At 47.2% G+C, this 22,225-nt stretch overlaps 2 protein-coding genes across 3 annotated transcripts in view; one reads left to right on the top strand and one right to left on the bottom strand.

Moving 5' to 3' along the window:
• Nucleotides 1-2,835, top strand: part of FRMD4A (FERM domain containing 4A) — a 193,233-nt gene extending 190,398 nt beyond the window's left edge. Inside the window, exons 22-24 of the mRNA XM_026033314.1 lie at nucleotides 128-224; nucleotides 1,931-2,002; nucleotides 2,801-2,835. Coding sequence (XP_025889099.1) covers nucleotides 128-224; nucleotides 1,931-2,000 — 167 coding nt within the window. The 3' untranslated portion in view covers nucleotides 2,001-2,002; nucleotides 2,801-2,835. The remainder of the gene's footprint in view (nucleotides 1-127; nucleotides 225-1,930; nucleotides 2,003-2,800) is intronic.
• Nucleotides 2,836-6,252: 3,417 nt separating this feature from the next.
• PRPF18 (pre-mRNA processing factor 18) lies at nucleotides 6,253-21,728 on the bottom strand. Of its 2 annotated transcripts, XM_026033312.1 has the most exons (11): nucleotides 21,650-21,728; nucleotides 21,062-21,139; nucleotides 20,912-20,938; nucleotides 18,214-18,318; nucleotides 16,835-16,948; nucleotides 15,986-16,132; nucleotides 14,227-14,295; nucleotides 12,929-13,069; nucleotides 12,329-12,400; nucleotides 9,821-9,976; nucleotides 6,253-8,807 (listed from the first exon to the last, which is right to left on the bottom strand). In XM_026033312.1, exons 1-11 carry the CDS (start codon nucleotides 21,713-21,715, stop codon nucleotides 8,727-8,729), a joined length of 1,056 nt encoding a protein of 351 aa, XP_025889097.1. In that variant the 5' UTR covers nucleotides 21,716-21,728; the 3' UTR covers nucleotides 6,253-8,726. The 2 variants fall into 2 exon arrangements, with proteins under 2 accessions (XP_025889097.1, XP_025889098.1); XM_026033313.1 differs by lacking the exon at nucleotides 20,912-20,938.
• Nucleotides 21,729-22,225: the final 497 nt, after the last annotated feature.

Here is a 22,225-nt window from a genome sequence, read left to right as displayed (position 1 = left end):
CCTCCTGGCCCTCTCCTCCGCGCCCGCTGTCCTGGCGCCAGCCGTGTCCGTGCGGGTGTCGCGCGGCGCCTCACGGGGTGTCGCGTGGCGCCTCATGCCCGTGTCCTCCCCGCCCGCTGTCTTGCAGCCGCGTTACCTCACGGCCAGAGGAGCTGCTCGCCGCCGGGCGAGCTCGCGGCCACGCCGCCCGCCAGCCCCCGACACATCCTCGCCTGGCAGACAGGGTGAGTGGCGCGGACGGGGGCGGCGCCGGAGGGACCCCTAGACATCATCTATTCCAGCCCTCCTGCTCCAGCAGGGACGCTGGAGCGCCTGGCACGGGGCCGCGTCCACGCGGGGTTGGGGATCTCCAGGGAAGGAGACTCCACAGCCTCCCTGTCCACAGGGCGCGCACAGAGGCTGTGGACCCCAAAGGTTGATCCCRTCAGGAGAAACCCCCCAGAGCACGAGCGGCGGGAGCGGGTTCTGGAGGCAACAGCCTCCCGTGCTCTTGTGCCGGGCGCGGTTGGTTGGGTTGACACCTGGAATGGTTGGTTTTTCCCAGCAAATAACTAGCAGACCAAGGAGATGGTTGTTGTGAAGGCCGTGTTAGACACTTCCCATTCTTGTACGTGTACCAACCACGTTTTCTACTAGGCTTTCCCTAGCAGCGTGACTTAATAACCACTAAGTGTGTCCTTTTCTCAGCCATTTAATGCATTTCACCAAAGCACAAGTGAGTCATTATAAGCAGGAGCCATTACTCATGTTAATGGAGCAGTTGGGCTCTTTAACCTCTTTGTGAGGCAGGGAGCTGCAGAGCCAACAGAAGGCCTTTTGCCAGGGCCTGTGGGTGTTCTCAAGGAATGACCCGTAACTTTGCCCTGAAATAAATATTTGACCTGCAGTAAATATTTTGAGATCCCATCAAACTCAACATGCCCAAAGTATCTGCAGCTAAGTTGAGTTTGGAGGTATAAACCAGAAAGTTTCGTACTAATGAACTCAAAATACCCTAGGCCCTGAAAAACAGGCATAGTTTTCTGAGTTGTGAGTTGGGACAAGGAGAGTTAATTCTGCAGGTATTTCATGGTGCAGCCACTGGAAAATCCCATGGTCTTTAATTTCTTCCTGTCACCCATGGCCATGTTTGACCCTGAGTTTTATGGAGATGAGATCTATAACCACAAATCCATTATACCTTGTTTGAATTTCAAATTCACACATTGACCTCCAGCTTTTTATGCTCTTTGAATCTGTTTCCAGCATTAGAACAGGATCTTTTTCCCATTCCCGTCTCACAGAAAGTCAAAATACTGCGAGACTGGCAAAATGACAGCTCTGAAGTGTACACAGAAACTTCCYCTATTAAGGGCTTGAATCTGGACTCAAGCCTTAGCCTCCTTTCCAAGCCTAATTCCTTTGAATATCTCCACAATGAGCAGAATTAAGACTGCTCAGCAGCCAGCTGAGAATTTTGCTTGGGAAACTCTGACTCTTCTCACTTCCATTCAAGGAAACTGCTGCTCCTGTCTCTATCGCAAAAGAAAACTCCAGCCAAATTCTCAGCTGGTGAAAGCAAAATTACCTGGATTTCTTGGGCAGGATTTGCACCCACAGCCGGTGCAGAAAGAACCAGCCACAGATCTGTACTTGTTTCACCCCTGAGCAGAGGACCAGGGGTAAATGTATAAATACATAAGGGGCAGGTACCATTTGCCATCAGATGCACCAACTGCCCCGCTGCAAGAACAGGTCGTTACCTCCCGTGAATCGAAAGCCCTGCAGTTCTCCCAGGCATGTTTTTGTGTCACTAACTCGTTTTCTCTTGAGACGATTCCTCGCCTTGTTTCCCCCCTGGATTACTAAGCTCGTAACAGCGTCTGCGTCACTTCTGTCCTTTAACATCTCCTCTCTCCTCTCTCCTCCTTTGCGGCTTTCCRTTGTTCAGAGAAGGAACAGACAGCTCACCCACTATGGATGAGTCTCAGTCTCCAGCCCACCAAAGTACTGATGAATAGAGGTATAGTAAGGGTCGTTCTGCTCGTTGCTGCTGCGGCCGCGCTGCTCCTGGGCGGGCGGCCTCCCTCCGCTCCTGGAGGGACGTCCGGAAGGCCCCGGCCCGGCCCCTGGCCCTTTCCCGCCCTCCCAGGGCTGCGAAGGCAGCGAGGAGGTCGCGGGGAGCTCGAGGAGGTCGCGGGGAGCTCGAGGAGGTCGCGGGGAGATCGAGGAGGTCGCGGGGAGCTCGGCCCCCCTGGGGAAGGCAGAGGGAATGAGGAAAATCTCATTTTTAGGGGTTTAATTAACCCCGAATTAACGACGGCAGCTGAGGTCCCGTGGAGGGAGTGCAGGAGCTTCCCAGATACCCCAGGTCCGAGATCAGCCCCTGCGGGTGCCGCCGCTGCGCAGGGAGCCGGGGAGAAGCCGCCTCTCCCACCCTGGGCCCCGGCACTGACCTAGGGGTTGGTTCCGATCAAAGCACAGGAGAGGAGCATCAATTCTGAACATCATTGCATTAATATAACCATCATTTTTATAAACGTGGCAGGATTGGGATATGGATATTTTCCCCAGCAAGGAGGTCCGCAGGCTAAGCCATGGGGTTAACTCTGACCTGGGCTCTAAAATAAATAGCAGAGAAAAATCCCGTAGAGTCTCATCCRTGAACAAAGAGCCACACGGCCAAAGCAAGCAGGGGGATCAGCAGGATCCGGTGGCGTTCGTGGATGTCTGTGTTCTCCCTGTGATGTGGTGTCTCCTGTGCATGCTTGAGCTTCCTGGGAGCCCTCACTGCCCTAACGGAGTTTCCTTCSTCCTGCAGGAGCTACAACGATAGCTGTTTCCTGGACGCTCCCCTCTATCCGGAATTAGCCGATGTCCAGTGGTATGGACAGGAAAAAGCCAAGCCTGGGACTCTCGTGTGACCCCGACCTCAGCCAACATCAGCGCCATTCGGACATCACCTCACTGCCTCTCATTGCCTTACCCAGCTGCACTGTCACCCAGCACCAGCTTCGACTCCAGCACTTTTCTCTCCATGGATCTTTTCCCACGGGATGGTTTCGCTCCAGKCGCCGGCCCAGCACATGCAGTGGCCGCTCCGCATCCCCACCGGGACCAACCACCGTCTCAGCAATTGGGAAATGGTTTTTCTTTTCCAGTATGGGAAGCCCCTCGAGGCTCTCGTCAAATCTCGCTGCTCTGTGGCGTGAAACGCTCACATTTCCCTGAGCTGCAGCCTGGGGCCAGCAGGGCGTTAGTTGAAAGGGGAGCAGGGAGTGGGGCAGATGCTCTCGGGGTCCTGGAAGGGCTTCTSCGAAGTGGTGAAACCCTCTTCAGGCCACCTGGGCGATCGGAGCCTCACAGGCGGCTCCGGCTGCCAGCGACGGCCAGACAACAYGGACGAGCGCCCCGCAAGCCAAAACAGACACAAGTATCTCTCTCATTTAACCCCCTGACATGGGCCGGATCACAGAACAGCATCTCCTCCCTCCGAGTCCATCTAAAATACGGGAAATAAGAACCCGGGGCACCGAGGACACCATCTCAGGGCAGCCCCTGGAGCAGAGGCGAGTCCCGCTGCTCCCGGCAGCTCTGCGGCCGGCGCAACTTCCACATCCCCATGTCCCCACATCCCCACGCACACACGGCTTGGGGCTCTTCTCCTTCCTTAATACTCAGATGAAAATAAAAAATTGCCAAAACCCTTTCAACGAATGAATCCAGCCAGTAATTCTAGCCTGTTTCCGCACAAAGCGCTAACCCAGCCTCGAGGGGCGAGCGGAGCAGAGTCTGCCGGGGCCGGTCGGTGCATCCCAGTGAAGTCACCTGCGCCAGCGTCTGCGGCCGCTCCACCGGCCTGGCGGGAAGGGAGCAGCGGACGAGGCAAATTTTCACATCGACAAGAAGCGACCACAAGAAAGGGGAGCGAATAAGTGGGGTGCCCGGCCCAAAYGGGGCTCGTGCCCCGATCCCCGGCGCCCTCCCGGCGCAGAGCGGCGGGGAAGCTGCGAGTTTACACGTACTTTTGAGCAATGCTTTACACACGTCAAGCCATGGAACTCCAAAGGCCTCAAAGACGCTTTTTGTAACGAACAAGTGCACAATCCTGGCGGATGCTGAAGCTGGCCCGTCTAGTCTTCACTGCGGTGCTATGCGATTTTTATTGCTACTTGATGAGGGGAGGCAGCTCTCGCCTTCCCCCCATTTGTGCGTGCAAACGATGATTTCCTATGGGAAAGGCATTAAAGAAACGGCCGGGGYGGGTGTTTGGGAAAAGCAGAAGCTGAAGCTGAGAGGAGCGGACGGCTTCCAGCGCCGACAGCGGCTCTGCCGGACAGAGCAGGGTCAGGATTCAGCAGGGCAGCGCGGGGACCGYGGTGCCCTTCGGTGTCCACGTTGCTGGAAAACTGCGGCCGAGCTTGCAAAGGCAATGGGGGCTCGGGAATTAGCTCGGGAAAGGGGATGGGGTGTCTGAAACRTAACCCAAAAAGCCCAGACCTGCCCTGCGCCTGGGGCTCCTCAGCACGGGAACCAGCGCAGGCGCCGACCTGGGGGGCAGCCGGGCAGGAGGCRGCGCAGACATTCACCAATACGAGTCTGAAGCTAAATTGAAAGGATTAAATAAGACCCAAATTAGCAAGTAATCTAGCCCACCAGTTTTTTAGGGGCTCTGAGCAACTGTCTGTTTTCTTTTTAATTTTCCCAGTAAATACTTCTTTCTTTTTCCCCCGTGTACCTGCTTTTAATTAAAAAGAATTCACCAACAGCGGCGCAAAGAGGCCCCTGGGCGCTGCGGGGTGAAACGTTAATTCCTCGGGGAGCAGAGCAGCAGTTTTGCAGCAAAGGTGAAAAGGCRGCAGCCCCAAAAGCAGGAGAGGAAGCCAAAAGCCAGCAGAGTTTAGTTAGTCTGAACTGCAGCCAGGCCGGAGCTCAGAGAAAGGCTGCTTGGGAAGGCACCGGCTTCTGCCTCGCGTTCTGCTTTTCTGTGTTGCAGTCGAGGCGCACGTGGGGAGCCAGTCTGGTAGGAAAGACAGATTAAGTAAAACAGGTTTTACTGTTTAGCTCACTTCAATTAAGCGCAAGTGTACATAGGATGTTAATCGTATGGGATTAACACGGCTAAGGAGAACACGGAGGGGCAGATCAGAGCTCTGGGCCCTTGAGCAGCACCCCGAGCCCCTCGGTTTGGGTTTTGTTTCTCAAGGCCCCCTCGGGCCCCCGGCCCCGKCGCGGCGGCGGCTCCACGTGCGAAGCTCCCTCGGTGCGCGCGGCGCTCGCTGCGTCGCGGGGCAGCCTTTATTTTTAAATGATATTATATGCAGTCGAGTGTTGGAAATGTTGAAGCGGTCGCCTTTGTTTTCACTCTGTATTAGTTTTAGTTTCAGGCCTAGCCGATCCCCATTCAGGTGCTATCAGATGACCAGTTACTGCTTAGTTAACTAGATGTAAAGTTTTACATATATATTAATGTCAATAGTTTTATTACAAGTTGTGTAAAATGGACTCTCTAGTTTAAAAAAAGGGGAAAAAAACGAAAAAAAAATTAGGTCTCTCCTCCAACTGACTTTAGAGCATGTAAAATGATTTTACTGGATTCTGTTCAACTGTAATCAAGGAAAAAAAATATGTATGTTGTAGAAAAAGTTGCAGAATTAAAGAAGATCTGCTTTTAATTTATTCTTTTTGTATTAAGAATTTGTATAGTTACCTTTACATTTTGCAAAACGGTGTTGTCAACACTTCCTTATTAAAGCATTTTCAAAACGAAGCGGTGCCGTCGTCTGTCGCGGTGSCCGGGCCGCGCGAGGGGCCGGGACACGAAGGCTGCCCCGGGCCCCGCGGGAGCGGATCCTTCCCAGGAGATCCCGCTGTCCCACCAGGGTGGCTCTCCAGGAGCTCCCGCTCACCACTGGATGACTCTCCAGGTGATCCCACTCACGACAAAGGCGGCACTCCAGGAGCTCCCGCTGTCCCACAGGGATGATGTTCCAGGAGCTCCCGCTCACCACAGGCCGCTCTCACCCGCGCTCTGGGGCCCCATTCTTTGTGTTGCAACAGGGCAGCCAAACGTGCCGAGCAGGAGCCAGGATCCCGGCAAGCTGCCCAGGAGCTACATGGAGCAGCCATCAGCGCAGGCGTCGCTGCCTCTGTGTCCTTGGGTGCATTTCTGTGCTCACAAGCAGCCAAACTCACCCCTTCGCTCAAAAAGCTAGGCCTACAGAAAGCTGGTCTAGCCRCCAAGGCCTAAATCCATCATCATTTACAGCAACGTGAAAAGAGAAACCACTTATATTCCCAAAATCCATTCTCCAGGCACAGCTAGAGCTACAGGGCAGGTTGTGTGGCATCCAGCACAACAGGAACAGAGTTTCGCAACCAAAATAATTTAATCTCACTCATATCTATCCACAGGAGCCGTTCYGTCAATATAAACAGCAGCAAGGGAAGAACTGAAGGCACGCAGCTACGAGCGGGCAGAGCAGTGCTGGTATCAGGTGTCTCTACAGGGACCCTCCGGGCAGATGACGACGCTGCCAGGGGGCTGTTTCCAACAGGCACGGGCAGGAACATCCCAAATCCCGCCATGGAGACGCCGCTGCAGCGAGCGGGACCATCCCGTGGGCTGCAGCGCTTGGCGCTCRCCCGGGCTGTTTCCTGCCAACGCAGGAGTTATCGGAAACGGACGTCTGGGAAGGGCCCGGGGAGAAGCCCAAGTATTTAAGCTGACACGCTCCGTCCCCACCAGCTGCCCCACACTTCGAGGGCTGCCCCACASCCCCTCCAGCTCAGACCTACACGCGGGGCTTCATTATTTGCTGTTAAATGCTGGTATTAAGTGCRGGAGCAGAGCCTGGCCGGGTGATCCGGGGCGGATCCGGCTGTGGAGCCTCAGCCCAGCGCTGCACGYGGCGCAGCTGGAACCCTCCGGCAGCGACGCCGTGGGAAAGCGCCGGCGGCTGCTCCGTTCCCCAGGCGGCTGAGGAATTGCAAGGGCCCCAGGCGGCGCCATTCCTGGAATTGCAAGGGGATAAAGTTATCCCAGTCCAGGATTCAGGCCGCCCTGCCGGCACTGCCAGCGAGGAGACACCTTGCTCGAGTCACAGCCTCCAAACCCGGTTCCACTAAAGCGACCCAAGCTGAAAGGCAGCCCCCCTTCCAACAGGGACTGCTGAGGCTCCCTCCACACTCAGCRCGGAAGCGGGACGGAAAAACCTACATAATACTGTCATTAATGCCCTAAGGGATCCGGTGGTCACTCAAGCAAACRTGAGGACGCTCCTTAAAACACGCGCCAGCCACTTCCTTGCTGCGCTTGCCAGGGAAGCTGTAGWGCTCCTGGAGCTCTCCTGTGGGGAGCGATGACTTCTATGGGCGTCAGGTTAAAGGTTTAGTAACAGCTCAGAAATCATCAGGGGTGGGAGAGGGAGAGAGCTGCCGAGTTAGACACGGTTCCTGTTGTGGTAATTCCTCTGAAGGAATCCTGCACGCAGGACAGACAAAAAACAGGGCAAAAAACAGACCCGACGGTGCCGTCACCAAAACCCTTCGAATGCTCCAGACCTGCCCATTTTCTCCCCACAAATCCCAGTCCTTTCTCCCAAGCTCCAGTCCCATCTCCTCTCCAGAGGAGTTCTGTTGCTTCTAAACTTTTTAAGCTCTTGACATTTTCTTTTGGGGTCAGATGCTCCAGACTGAAGACTTCCCATGGCCAATGTGGGGATCCTGGGAGTCTCCAGGAGACCCCGACCTACCACATTAGGTGGGATGAGTCCTTTGGAAGGCAGCAGCTCCTGCGCCCACGTCGGCAGCCAAGATGAGGACTCAGACAAAACAGTGAAGCTGCAAATTAGCTCGTAGGGACAGACCATATGGATGGATACACCACATGGATGGATATTCCCCACAATGGGAAGTGCTCCATACTGGTCCCTTCTCCGATCGCTCAGTACCAACCGCTGCTGCTGGCGCTATGGGGACACACAAGGGGAAGAACTTGTGGCTCTCAAATACTGCCCCTGGTCATGGGAGGTCCTCATTATTTTCTCTGCAGTGCCCACCAAAGTGAAATTTTCTCCAGATGTATAAAAATGGGATTTGAAAGCCTCATGGGCCATAGGGTTACTTGCCCCAAGCCCAGAAGGTTTATATTAAAAGTGTAGTTACAAGAAAAGAAATCAAATGTATTCAAGACCAAAAACTCCTCTTACCCAGACTGGCTATATTTTTTCCACTAAGAAATATATAAACTTTTTTTTTCCCCTCCTCGATAAATACCACATGAAAGATTAGCCATTAAACTCTTCATATTTACAGAAATAACCAAGATTCAGATTCAACTGCTTCCCTCTAATCACCTCCCCACATTGGTTTCCAATGGGAAAGCAGCCAAAAGCCTTCACGTAAACTCCTTGCAGAGCTGTGTCTCACCTGCATCTCCAAGAGAGGGGAAATTGGGTCGCATTCCAGTTTGTAGAGTTCCCCAAATAAGAAAATGAAATAAAAACAATGCTCGTGATCACTGTCCCCCAGTGCTTAATCCCCTCCCCTCAAAAAAAAAAATCCCTATTGCATATTGGATCTGCTCAGTGTAAAGTATTTAAAAGACATATAAATAGATGGGRCTTGTAAAAAAGAAGCTGCAGAGAAGTTTGTTGCTTTCAGGTTTTGTGCAGAACCCCCCTAAGTTCCTGCTGGAGCTCAAGCACAAGCTCTTGGGGGTCCTTGGGTCTCGGAGGGCAGGAGCCTCACAGCGCGTTGTACTCCACACACTTGGAGGGGTCCGTGGGGAAGTGCTTCTGGCAGATGGTCATGAGCCTCTTCAGCCCCTGGGAAGCACCACAACAAGGACAGGCTGTCATGAACCGGGGCTGTCAAACACACTCAGCAGTCAACCAGTCACTCTGCAGCTTAACGAGAATTAAAACCAAGTGGCTGCTGTTTTGTTGTGTGCACACTCTGGTTTGTGTTGCGTCTTGGTACGTTTTGGTGGCTTTCGTCCCTGCAAAGTGCCAAATATCTCCAGGATTACAAAGGGGACTGTGGTATAACTTAAGAACTGACAGATTCAGCCCTTCCCGAGAGATTCACAGCGAAGAATCACAGTAATCTCTCAGGACTGCTTCACCACCAAGGGAGAAAATGACATTATTAAAGTAAAAGATTTAAAAGAAACGTGTTTATTAAAAACGAGCKATTTTAAATAGGAAAAAAATAAAATAAATCAGACTATTTTTGACACCAAATAAAGCTATGCAAGTAAAAGAAGTCCCAATCAGCTCCTTTTGAGAGGAGAGATGCTGTTCTTCACTGTACTGTTACAGCACCTGACCTACATAATGAGGAGGCTTGAAAAGAAATCAAGAAGAAAGGCAGGATGTGGAGTTTTCAGTTCTTTTAAGGCACCGATTCCCAAAAAGCCACCTGACASAAGCACTGTGATGATTTTCTTTCAAGTGACACAAAAAAGACTAATGAAGAAGAAAGGAAACTGCCGTGGTGCAATTTAGCAATGATATTGTACTCCAAGACGGCAGGAGGACATGTGCCTGTCATAAAACCAGCACGGAGGATGGCTCCTCGCTGAAGGGAAATATGATTTAACAGAGGAAGCCTTGGCCCTTTCAGTATGGAAAATAGCCTGGAAAGGCTGTCTTAGCAGCACAGATGTGCTGCGGATGTCTTGTTTGGTTGTTAAAAACACTACTCAGAACACAGATCACAAGCTCTGCTACRGAATACAGATTATTTTCTTGCTGGAGGAGCGGTGAACAGACAAAACCCTTCTAAATTCAGAAGGAGATTCGCTGGGTTTTCAAGGCTAACGTTGCCCAGCACTTACCTGAATGTATTTCCTCTGGGTCTCGTCGTTGAGCACGTGGGCTACGTGCTTGGAGAAGATCTTCTCGCGCCCTGTGCGAGCGTGGATGCCCACCATGGTGACGCCGATGGGCCAGGGAGCGTTCCCGATGGCCATCTGAAGATAGGCATCRTTGGCCTGGGGAAACGGGAGCACATGGCACTCAGCAAGGCAGGAGGGCTTCAGAGAGCACAGCTTGCCCCTTTACTGCATGACCAGACACAGTCTCTCACAATAATCAACCCCCTTTTGGTCTCTCAGAGTCAGGTTYCACGTTTGGTATTAGCCAGCTTTACAACACACGTTCCCAACACCATTTATTTATGCTCAACTTTCTGGTAAAGAAAGGCTACAGATTTCTCTACAGGGGGTAAAAGAAGATGATGGATGAGGCCATCTAATACTGCTCCCCAAGAGGTAACGTTTACAGTGACGTGTTTCAGTCGAGCCCTTTCACCCCTCCAACCTTGTCATTTTGGTGGCAGCCCGGACCAGGCGACACCGCATGCGTGACAGGGAGAGCACCCACAGGAGTGGAACAGACCTCAACAGCTCGCGGGGAGAGCAGCCACCTCCCAGAAAGGCCAGGAACCCCCAAACTGGGGTAAACAGCCCTTTATAACATGCCTATGAGCAGAGCAGTGCCAGCAAATGAACAGGATCAACAGGGCAGGTGCCACTTAACATAAAGGTGTAGCAGGCACCACCCCTGAGGAAGGGATTAAAACAAGGAAGGAGAATAAACAGAGCAAGAAGTAGGAAGGTTTGGGGGCTCTTTTTGCTCCCCCCCCCYTWTTTTTTTTTTTTTAAGGGCAACTGAGAGGCAGGAAGCAAGAGGGACAGACACACACACACAGTTACAAAAACACATCCCCAAGGAGCACTTGGAGCAGGACATTCCTCCTCTATCAGCAAGCAGCTATAAGCCTCACTGATAAAGGCTTCACTTATCCCCCCATCTCCCATTTGGAGACCACTGCCCAGGTAGCAGCAAATACCATGACCGCCTGCAGCTTCTTTATGTTTTCCATTGAGCAAGTTGGGAGGTGAAGAATGAATAATTCACCTCCCCAATAATTCAAATGAATATTCATTTTCACCCTGAGGTTTGCAGGGTGAAAAAAGAGCTTAGGCAGCTGAGAGTGAATCTGAAGAACGGACATGACTCTGTCCTCACTTACCTGCGGCAAGGTCTGAACTGCCAGAGTTAAATACAGCTGAAGCCACATACTCATATTAAGGCAGTATGGATGTATTTAAAGAAAACATGGAATAGGACTCACTGACTGAAATATGGTTTGCAAAGGAACATAGTATGTGAGCATGCTACGAATGAACAAGGCAAGCCAAGGCTGCCGCAACAGGGTTAATTAATGTTGAGGAGACAGTTGCATTAGGGCATTTTCCTGCTGTCAGATGATGATTTGAAAATGTAAAGCTTTAGAGCACAAAGAGCACACAAGACAGCAGCACATGGCAAGAGGCAAGACGACAGGCACCAAAATGGACAAGGATGTGAGTATCTTTAAAAGCACAAGGCTCATTAGCCTCAAAGGAAAAAAAACGCTCTTGGAAAGGTAAACTCAACCCCCCTCAATCAGTGGGTGAAGTTTACACAAAGCCAAGCACCTGCAAGACAGAATGGCCCAGCTGATTATCCTACAAGATAGRTCACATTCCAGCACACTCCCGCTTCCTCATGAAGGCCTTGGAAASGGAATTTCAACATAATGACCAAAAAAAAATATATACACACAACCCACACATCAAGTTCTACTTTAAACTGATTTGAGCTAAACTTGCCTTAGGCCATCTGAGGTTTTTCAATAACAAAAGCAGGTTTGCTTGCTTTCTAGACAAATTACCCCAAGTCCTCACAAGTCTAAGAAACACTAGAAAACTGAAGGCAAAGTGAGGCTTGATTTCCTCTTCGTACACAGGCTGCTTAAGCAAATGCTATTGRTATCAGTTCTGCTTGTGGGGACAGCTACAAACAAGGCCTAAAGCTGCCTTTGATCTCGTCCTGCTCCCTCCAGTAACCAGACCTTGTCCTGAATGCTTTTCAGTAACTCACCTCAACCTGAGCAGGTCTGTTCAGGTGAATGGAGACAGAGAAAGAGACCCTGTACCATATTACAATACCTCAATTAAGCTCAGTTAATTCCTAATTAATTAATCAACACCCAATTATCTCTGTTAATTCAATGCCTCCATTTAATTTTACACTATCATGTTTCCCATTCAGGATTCCTCTGCAACGTAATACAATTATCCCTGAGAAAAGTTCTGTTGACGCTTGCCGGTTATGTAGTCTCACCAAGATGGACCTCGTGTTGACCACTATCTGGAGACCGGTCCTTGGGAATCATTTATCACTTTGAATACACATCATGCAACCTTTGGGCACGTTTCTCTAAAATGCAAAACGGGAAGGCTCACGTATACACTCAATCTATTAGAATCAGACTGCCTGGAAAAGTGCAAACATACCTTCACATACTCTCTCTGCAACATGAATTTAATAATATCTGTTATTGATTCTTTGATGTCTGCAGGAAGCGTCTGCAAGGGAGAAAAAAAGAAAAAACAGCTTTACTTCAAAATGTACAGCTTAGCAAAACCATCCTACTTAGCATTTATACAATGTTTTGCATCTAGCCTCCCTCGAGGACTTTAATGAAGGAAAACATCTTCATTATTCCGATGAAGGATATGAAGCAGAAAAGGTTAAGTGGTTACACCTAGTAGCTAGTGGCAAAGTGCAAAAATTATGTCCTAAGTCACTAGGACTGTAGGACATAATTGTGTTTAAGAAATGGCCAGAGCCACTGGGTACTTTGGAAAGAGAAGTCCGATTACAGCGTAGGTGACTTCTTCCCTGTGAGGGCAACAGAGCCCTGGAACAGGCTGTCCAGGGAGGTTGTGGARTCTCCTTCCCTGGAGATCTTCCAAACCCRCCTGGATGCYGCCCTGTGTCCSGTGCTSTGGGTGTCCCTGCTGRAGCAGTTSGTTGGACTGGGTGATCTCTAGAGGTCCCTTCCAACCCCAATCATTCTGTGATTCTGTGACTGTGGCATTTAATYCACCCACCCTTTTCCGAAGCTTTCTGAAGAGGGGCCTCAAATACGACTCCGTCTGCTTCTGCGTGGCGCTGCTCAGCTTGCCCTGCACGCCCCGCTTCACGTAGTCCTCCCGGGCGTTGAGCTCCTTGGCCCAAACGCCAAGCAGGAACTGCAAAGAAAGAGGGAGTTTGTGTCATGCTGCCATCTAGTGACTCCTCCACCAAAACCGCTGGGAACGCCGATGGAAGTGGGGACTGGGGCTAAAGTCACCATGGGAAAAGGGTTTTTTTAGGAGAAAAATGAATGAAAGAGGCAAGAAGACCTGCACAGAGGGAYAGGAACAAGGCTGGGGTCAAAGACAGTGTGGACAGTGTTCAAAAATGAGCATAAGATAAGATAAAGAAGCAACAACACAGGTATCAGTGATGACGGGAGGAGAGGGCCATTAAAAGGGCAAAAATCTACAACGACACTGATGTTTTGGCAGAATTTGAGAAGGAGCCTAAGGCATGAGGAGGATGACACTAGAAAGTGGGCAAACCAGAAGCCAAACACAGCAAATACTCCCTCCCTCCACCTGGATAACCTTTCCAGAGCTCTCCTTGCCTGGCAGCTCAGCTCAAATTCCACTTAACATCCCAACTTAACTGATAAAGACAAACRTAACTTCAGCTCCTGCTGCAACCCCTCATAATTCAGTTAGCTACACAGAGATCAACGGACTCAAGTGAGGGGCAATACAGGCTTCTTGCCAGGAAATAAGGAAACAATTTTATACTATCCACTTGAACCTGTTTCCTTAGCAAGCCAGTGAACTTCCTTTAAAATTCTCTTATTTCACATAACAATACCAGGTTTCATCTCAGTTTGCATTGTTTTTCCTGGGGAGGAGAGGGAAGGATTTTAAGGAGTTTTTTTGTTTTGTTTTGTTTTGTTTTTTTAAATACAGAAGAGAAGTAAATAGAAGCAAGTGCACATAACAACTTACTCACTTATCAAAAGAAAATTAAAGCCGTAATTATTTGTCTGGAAAAGCAGACCTGGATCTTGAGGAACTCTGCTTGCCCAACAGCTTTTTCCTGGGACAATGAGAAGTCACTGCTGTGACTTCTCTTGAACCATGGAGTCATCTCAGACTTATCTAAGGCCTGGCAGAGCGGAGCCTTTTTACAAAAATAACATCTTGAGCCCAATGGTTGAGCCTTTCTTTGCAAGAAGGGGGAACTGGCCCTTCTGTTTGCTAAAGGATCAGCCCTTCTGTTCACCGCAAATATTTTYGTACTAGACAGTCACAGAAGAACCAATCTGCTAAACCAGTTTGTTTACCTTCAGGAACTTGGTTATGATGTCCATGTCATAGTGATCATCACCCCGTCCTAGGGATTCTCCCAGAGCCTAGAGGACAGGAGAAATAAGGACATTATTTCTACGGTGCTTATTAATTCATCTCCCTTTCCTCCCTTCCAAAGCAGAACACTGGCCTGACTCACTATGTGATTCACTGCAGTTTGAACTGCAATACACTCTGCCTGTCATCCAAAATGCTAGTCAGAAAGCAGAACAAACCAGCTACATGGAACTGAGTCTTATTGATCATTCAGTCAAAAAAGCCAGACGAATATTCATGGAAAACACAAGTTCATGCAACATTTTCTTTTCATTCTTGAAGTACTAAATTATTGGTATAATAATTAGCAGCTCTCTGACAATACTGCATGAAGGGGTACTGTGGATGCAATGTTTTATTTCGTTTTTAAGTTGATGGCCATTTCCTCTCTGATGTTTTTTAATATTTTATTTAATTGTATCCAAGAAATTGAAGGAATAAATCAAAAAAAAGCATGCTTCAGCACTCTAGCTTCCTGCCAAAAGCACAAAACTTCTAATACTAACAGCAACCCTCAGAGACATTTTTCAGGACCTATACTTGGACTTCAGTATTTATTTCTATTGTGCTCAGGTTTCCAAAGTGAGTTTTGGTTTAAAAGCCTCCTAGATTTGGAACATATTCAGTCCACCTCAGCCGAATTCAGCTAAAACAGCAAAAAAAACAAGACTGAAATGTTTTCAAACTTCACAAAAATAATTACTTTCATAGCTCAAACTAAGCCTGTGATACTGTCCTATAAAGGGAAGATTTTGAGAACTAACATATCCACAAAAGCAATTCCATCAAAACCAGTATCAGCACTGGTAGAACAGTTATCTTAACACCAGAACCCTTGGTATCCTAGCATAAAAGCCCCAAGCTATCTCCTAATAATAACATATTCACTCAAGCTTTAGTTATAAATCAGATTTTTTTAAAAAAAATACACCTTTGGAAGGATGTTAAGGAGATTAACTTCTGCAAAGAGTTTGAAGATTAAGGGTAAAAGTCTTTGGCTCATAAATTAATGTGCTTTTGAAAACCTCACCCTAAAATTCTAGCTGCTGAATGCATTTCATGGCACTCATTCTCCACTCACTCACATGAATACCCTGACATTCCTTCAATACAAAGTAGTCATTTCCACTGAAGTTTCTGGGACACATCATCCTTGCATTTGCATTTTTTTGTGGAATGCCTTCTTTAATTTTCACTTCTCTGCTTTTATATCAGTCAAAACATTCCGTGTGCCTGTTTTTCAGGGTCCATCTTTTCTGCTAAGGAAAAGTCATCTCAAATGAGCCGGATTTCTTACATACTCACTGCAAAAGCCTCAGCATTTGTGATGAGGTAATACTTCCGTATTAAATTCTCTACTTCAAATCCCCTACAGAGGGCATTCTAACTGTGACACTTTCCCTGCAGGAAGCTCCTGGTCTCTTTTAGATGGGATGTTGAGAATAAGACTACATGAGTTTGCACTTGTCTATTATRGCCACCTATGGTGCAATTCAAGAGCTTAGGGAAGTAGCTCAAACTGGAAGCTCCACTCTTAGAAAGCTATATTTCCTTGTAGACTATATATTAAGGGTTATTCAGAATATCCAAATTAGATGTTGAAAAAGACAGCTTCAGTATTTGTTCACAGCTTTCTCACAACAATATTATGGCATATTTCCCCTAAAACCCCTGAATTAAAATCAACCCATCGTGTACCTCCAGTTCTTCAATAGTAGTATTCTCCTCATGGACTTTCAAGTCGTTCTGTGAGTCATCTTCACCTGCTTCCTGGCCACCCACAATTTCATTCAGATACTGCTGGTCAATCTTATCCAAGGCAGCCTTCAGGTCATTCCTCAATCCCTTGAGGAGAAAAGAAATAAACATTTTAAAAAAAGCAGTTCAGAATTGTCCCCGTGTACATCCGACTTTTATTTAAGAAAAATTCTTCAAAAATGTACATTAAGGTTGAGCTTTGCTGTCTTAATTCAGGCTGAAAGAACAGAAAACAGAACTGCTTCAGTGCTTAGCACAAAGCGTATGCATAAACCTAAGCAATGTTCACATCCCAGTACACGATTTTCCTTAACATTTTCATCCGAAAACGCAAGGAAAATTGAATTAACTTCCAAGACACTCTCCAAGACACATTGTCCAAGCAATGCCCTGTGCACTGTGTGACACACATATAAACACAAAGCCTAGTTTTAACCAAAAAATGTTTTTTTTCTGCTGGTTAAAAGGGGGACAAGAGCACAGACTGGTCTATGGCTGCCACTTGGAGGCCCTATCTTCAACTCAAAGGCCTGGAAGTTTTCTAGGGTTAAACACCTAACTTAAGGAGTTGTGATTGTGCATGGAAACTATGACATTTAAAACGCTTTTGCAAAAACAAATGAGTGAAGAAAAGCAGGTCCTATGTTCTGTGCTATTCCTCCCCCGTGAAAACTTCCACAGAAACACTTTCAGTATCTGTTACATTTACAGCATTCAGGCTTGTTTACTGCACCACAAATAAGTAACTAGTAGTTAATTAGCTAGCACTAACTAGCTAATCAGTCTTACCTTGTTAACTTCGGGTGCAAGAATTTCTATCTTCCTCAAACGTTGAAATGCATCATAATCCGTTTCTCCGAACAGTCTCACTGGTTCACCTCTCTCTCTCAGCCTCCTAATAACCTGAAAAGAATCAAAACATCCCCTTATGGGAACTCTGAAAGGAAGAAAAATAAAATCCTGAACACTAGATTTATTTACATTGCTTAGAATAACAAGCTGAGCCTGCCTGGAGAGGAAACGGCAATATTTTAAGTAGCAGGAAAATGTTTCAGACACTTTGCAATCTAAATATAAAATTCCCACCGTATTTCATGGAAAGGTCATTCCAAATGTGACTGCTCTAAATTTTGCATAAAATCTTAACAAATACATACACACACATCCTCCTAAAATAATAAAAAAGGACAATCAATCCTTCTGGCAGAGCGTAAATACCATTTTTGAAATCACAAAGGAACTTCACAATAACCTCGCTCACCTATTTGTCCAGGGCAATAAAAACACTTTTAACTATGCTGCACGTTGACTTCTGAAGAATCTCATCCTAAAGCAAATATTAAATCCCAATCTAATKTAATAGTTACTTTAAAACTAGGCATAACTGAGGTGTAACAGCCCTGCTCAGCTGACTTGCAAAGTCATGAGCAGAGATCTTCCCTGTTCCTGATCTCACACATTGCCTGCTAAACCTCTTAYACTTGCCCTTATTCATTTTGTATATCAGGCACTAAGCAAGTGTCTCACAAAACWAAGGGCACAAATGACATCCCTGGATGATCTCAGTTGTGAATTTCAGTATTCAAAGTCTTCAATTTATCCTGTACTTAATATTACTCCTAAGCTTCCTGCTTCTCTTCTGCTTTGGCATAAAAATCTGTTTTATGAACTAACATTCACATTTTTTTTTTTATCCTTAGAAGGGATACAAAGCACAGCAGCAGCTCCAGCTTCAGGATTCTTTCTTACAGAAACTAAGATAAATTTCCAAAATCTACTTAGTTTCTATATTTGGGTTCAGACCAACTATGCRCATAGCACAGAAGCTGAAAATAAAAAAGGAAAAACCTGGAAAACTTGCATGCCACACTCAATACTATCTCAGAATCAGAGTATTCTTCTAAGAGATCATCTGAAAGAGATGCAAAATGTTTTAACACATCTGCAAAGATCCATATGAAAAAGGTTCTATCCACTCGTGTATCTCTGAGCTTTCATGCAGGTAGCAGATCACTGATGAGTAAAGATGACTCTAATTGACTGTAAAAATGAAGACTCATTATTTAATAGAAACTGTCATAGAAAATACAGTTTGTTAGAAAACAGTCATACCATGAAATATCAGGTGTATCCAATCCAAACTCATTAGCTTATGGTGATGGACTTACCTCCTGTCTGGAAAGAGTCATTGGTAACTTTTCTTCTGCTAATTCCAGTTCCAGCACTGGATTTGATGAAGTCAGTGGTTTCTCCTCCTCCTCTTCCTGCTGTACCTACATACAACAGACATAATTACTAAAGCATCAGCAGAAGTAAACCCATACATTGAGACTAACCCAGGAACTCCAGAACACAGATTTTAATATGAGGGCAACAATTGAAAATTTTAGTTTTATAAGATTTGTTGCCTATAACTGAACACCATAAAAGAGTCTAAGTTATTTGAGAAGTATGAGGGTTTATTTAACGCTTCTGCGGTTGTGAGAAGCGAYGTTTGTGGCACCTGGAACAGACACTAGCCAAAGCTTGGCTGTCACTTCAGCAGGGATAGGTCAGCATCAATGCCAAAAACAACATCCCCCTCTGCCTGTTCCTTCCTGCCCTTACCCTGTCTCCCTTACCCATTTGGATCACTGTGTGATGAACCAGATGGGGGAAATGATTCAAACAAAAAATAATCTGAAGAAAAAGGTACTCACCCAGCTCACGTGGGCACAAGAGCAGAAATGAGCACCCTGGAGCAGGGAGAGGGTGGGACTCCTTTTGGTGCTTACAATGTTCATTACCTACAAGGTCAGGGGTCTGAGTGCAATTAGCAGTGATCCGTGGCTTAAGGTGCATTTTGAGAGGTGCTTGTTTGTGTAAGGTAATACCTTTTTTCCCCAACAAACTTGCCAAACGGGCACAGGTTCTTGCAAATACAAAAAAAAAAAAAAAGAGCCTCTTTTCATAAGAATAGCATCTCATTAACAAATTCTCTTAATCTAAAAGAAGGTCCCTGAATCAAACAGAGCCTTTCTTCTTCATTACTCAATATTTTAATAATGCAAAAGAACTCTCTTTGATCAAAGCAACATCGACACAGCAGTCATGTTGCCACAGTTCCTTTATAAGCTCCCTTTGACATTTCTGATTGCACAGGTAGATTGGTGCTGCTAATATTCCTGTAATAGGAAACCAGTGCTTACTCACATCTGTTTCTTCCTAGTTACCTTATTAGTATTTATTTCCTTTCCTGCTAAAAGGGAAATGCTCAATTCTACAGTAGTCTGTAGTGTCCCACATATGGACAGTTAGTTGTCCATTCCAATCTGTATCCATCTTGCTGAATCTGAATGTGCTAGACCCATTTATTTTTAAGTAAAAAATGCTTAAAATATAAAGATGCTTTCAGGTCAATGACCCAGTCCTGYACATAGGCATCAGCGTGACTCCATATAGACACAAGGATCCACCCCTGTGGCTCCAGTTCCAATGCTGAGCCACAAATCTATTTATTCAATGCAAACACAGAAACTAATCTTACAGTCACAAGAGTTCAAGGGCGAGCAAGGAATGAACAATCAAGCCAATACTCAGCACACAAAGGGAGGGGGGAAATGAAACATCCAGTAGTGCAGGAGAGGGGAATGAACAGGCAACACAAAATATAATGCGTAAATATATACACAAGGAATTCCCATGGCAGAAGGATATAGAGATTTTAACTTAGAAATATGCTTAAAACTGTAAAAAGACAGCAGCGTTGGGGGTAAGATTTGATCCATTCTGTTAGCTGGACTTCAAGTCACAAGGTGTATCTTTATCACAGTTATTTTGGTTTCAGGGCTTTCTTCTTCAAGCAAGTCAAGTAATTACAATTTATTAAGTCTAAGCAAAGCAAAAAAGCACCTGAATTTTAAAAGAAATCAGTCCATATTCTACATTTTATTAATACAGTAAAGAGCAAATGCAGAAATCTGGGAGGCTCTAAAAAGGTGCTAAATTTAATAAAATAGTTTATTTTAAAGCTCTTTTCAGGGTTACACTTCCATTTCATTTCCTGCAGCAGCACAGATACYCCATTTGTGGCTTTATACTGCATATTGATGCCTTCCCAAAATCGTTTTGGCATCAATGTTTAAACAGTCTACAGACAGACCAAGGTTTTGGAATAAGTCACTAACTGGGTAAAGTTCAACTGAAAACAAAGTTTCCTATCTGCACCCAGAGCAGTAAACAAGTTTGTGAGCCCCTGACTTGAAAAACACACTGCAAAGCCCCTCACACACACATATAATCACACAAGCAGGCATATACACACACACACACACACACACTTGTAAAATAAACCAGCATTCTCACCAAGAAAACTATTTCCTAACACCACCACAAGGCAGATAAAGCCTTCCAGATCACTCATTTGTTTCAAAACGCACCCGAGATAACCATTTTTTTTTTCCCCCTCATATTTTGCCAGCAAGGAAACAAATGCTGGGCTGCACTCCTTCAGTGCCGAGTGACTGAGAGCCAAAAAATAATTATAAATATATCTGGTATGAAATTTGATAGATCTTTTTAATATGCATCCACTCTATACTGATTTCTTTTGGAAATTTTGGCAAGGGCACCTTGAAAATTATCTGAATGGAAGCACGGCCAATTTTTTCTTTATAATAAGAGGAGGTGGAGGTGGCGATATCAGTGTTCATGCCTAAAAGCACTGTTTGAAAAGAACAGAGGACAAGCTTTGATCCCAAGCCACTTCATGCTTTCCACGAAAAATGAATAAATGAAAAGAAAAAAGCCACACCATAACACAAACTGAAGTTGCTGGACATCATGCACATCTTTTCCTGCATTGAAAATGGTTTGGGAAACTCCTACCTCTCCAGGTGGCTTCTCATTTACAGGCTAATGTATAACATTAACAGATTGAACAAAGAACAACAATTACCATTAACAATATTTATGTTGTTGATAATAAAATGCAGACTTCAAAATAAACACAAGGTCTTGAAGCACTAATTACAGTACCTTGTAGCCACATCTCTGGAAATAGGCCTCCTCTTCCTTCTTAGCTAACTCGCTGCGCTTAAAATACTTTTTATTTTCCTAAAAGAGAGAACAATTGTCAGCATTTTCCAGCTCTGGGTATTTTGGCAGCAATGGCTCAAACTCCCTTACTGGSTTTGGTAAATTCATGCCTTCCACAAAGCAGGCTGATTTTTCATAGTGGCTTACAACTGGATTTTTTGTTTGTTTTAGTTGGTTTTGGAGGGGTTGGGGGGCTGTTTTTCCATTTTTTGTTCCATTTCTTGTTTTTTTTCCATTTTTTGTTTTGTTTTTCCATTTTTGTCATTTCCATTCTGCCCCAGACCCCAAACACAGCCCGAATCCCCAGGCCCGGCCACTCCCGCACCCCCCATCCCAGCTTCCCCCACCAGCTCCTCCCGACCCTCCCTAGCGCCAAATCCCACCGCCCGCGGCCCTTCCCGCATCCCAGCGCGCTTCCCGAGCCGATCCCGGCGCTTCCCGAGCCGATCCCGCCCCCAGGCCCAGGGGGTCCCCTCAGGCCGGGCCCTGCCCGCACGTCGCGGGAGACCCCGGTCTCCCGGCGCTCACCCCCACGAGCTCCTTCTCCTGCAGCAGCTGCCGCTTGCGGCTGATCTCCCGCTTGAGGATGTCCATGGCGGCCCGGCCCGCTTAGGCCCGGCCCGCTTAGGCTCGGCCCGCTTAGGCTCGGCCCGGCCCGCAGCCGCCGCCTGCCGGAAGAGGCGCCCGGGACCAGCGCGGCGCTTCCGGGCGCGCGGAGCGGCGGCGCCAACAGCGCCCCCTGCGGCGGGGAGGAGCGGGAGGGCGGCGAGCCGGGAGCGCGCCCGCTCAAAATACACATTTTGTAGGGAAAAACGCCCTTTTCCCTGAGCCCTCCTCACCAGGACACAGCATTCGAGACACAGACGAAGAAGCTGCACGAGGAGAGGCTGAATTTGGCGAATTCYGCCTTGTTTTGCTGAATTATCTCCCTCTGCCCCATGATTTTCGGCTGGTGACTTGTAAAGTGCGAGAGGTCTGGGAAAAGCCTGGAAGGACGGCCAGGAAACGCCCGTTGCTTAAATCCATCATCTGGAAATCCATGCTTTGGTTGGAAGTGTTGGAAGTGAAGGTCGCAGGCAGCGAGCTGCTCTGGTTCGGAAACGG

Source organism: Nothoprocta perdicaria, unplaced genomic scaffold, assembly GCF_003342845.1.
Source record: "Nothoprocta perdicaria isolate Ctin4 unplaced genomic scaffold, notPer1 scaffold_127, whole genome shotgun sequence".
Classification (NCBI taxonomy): Eukaryota; Metazoa; Chordata; class Aves; order Tinamiformes; family Tinamidae; genus Nothoprocta; species Nothoprocta perdicaria.
The sequence above is the reverse complement of the archived record's forward strand: the minus strand, read 5'-3'. Positions and strand labels throughout refer to the sequence as shown.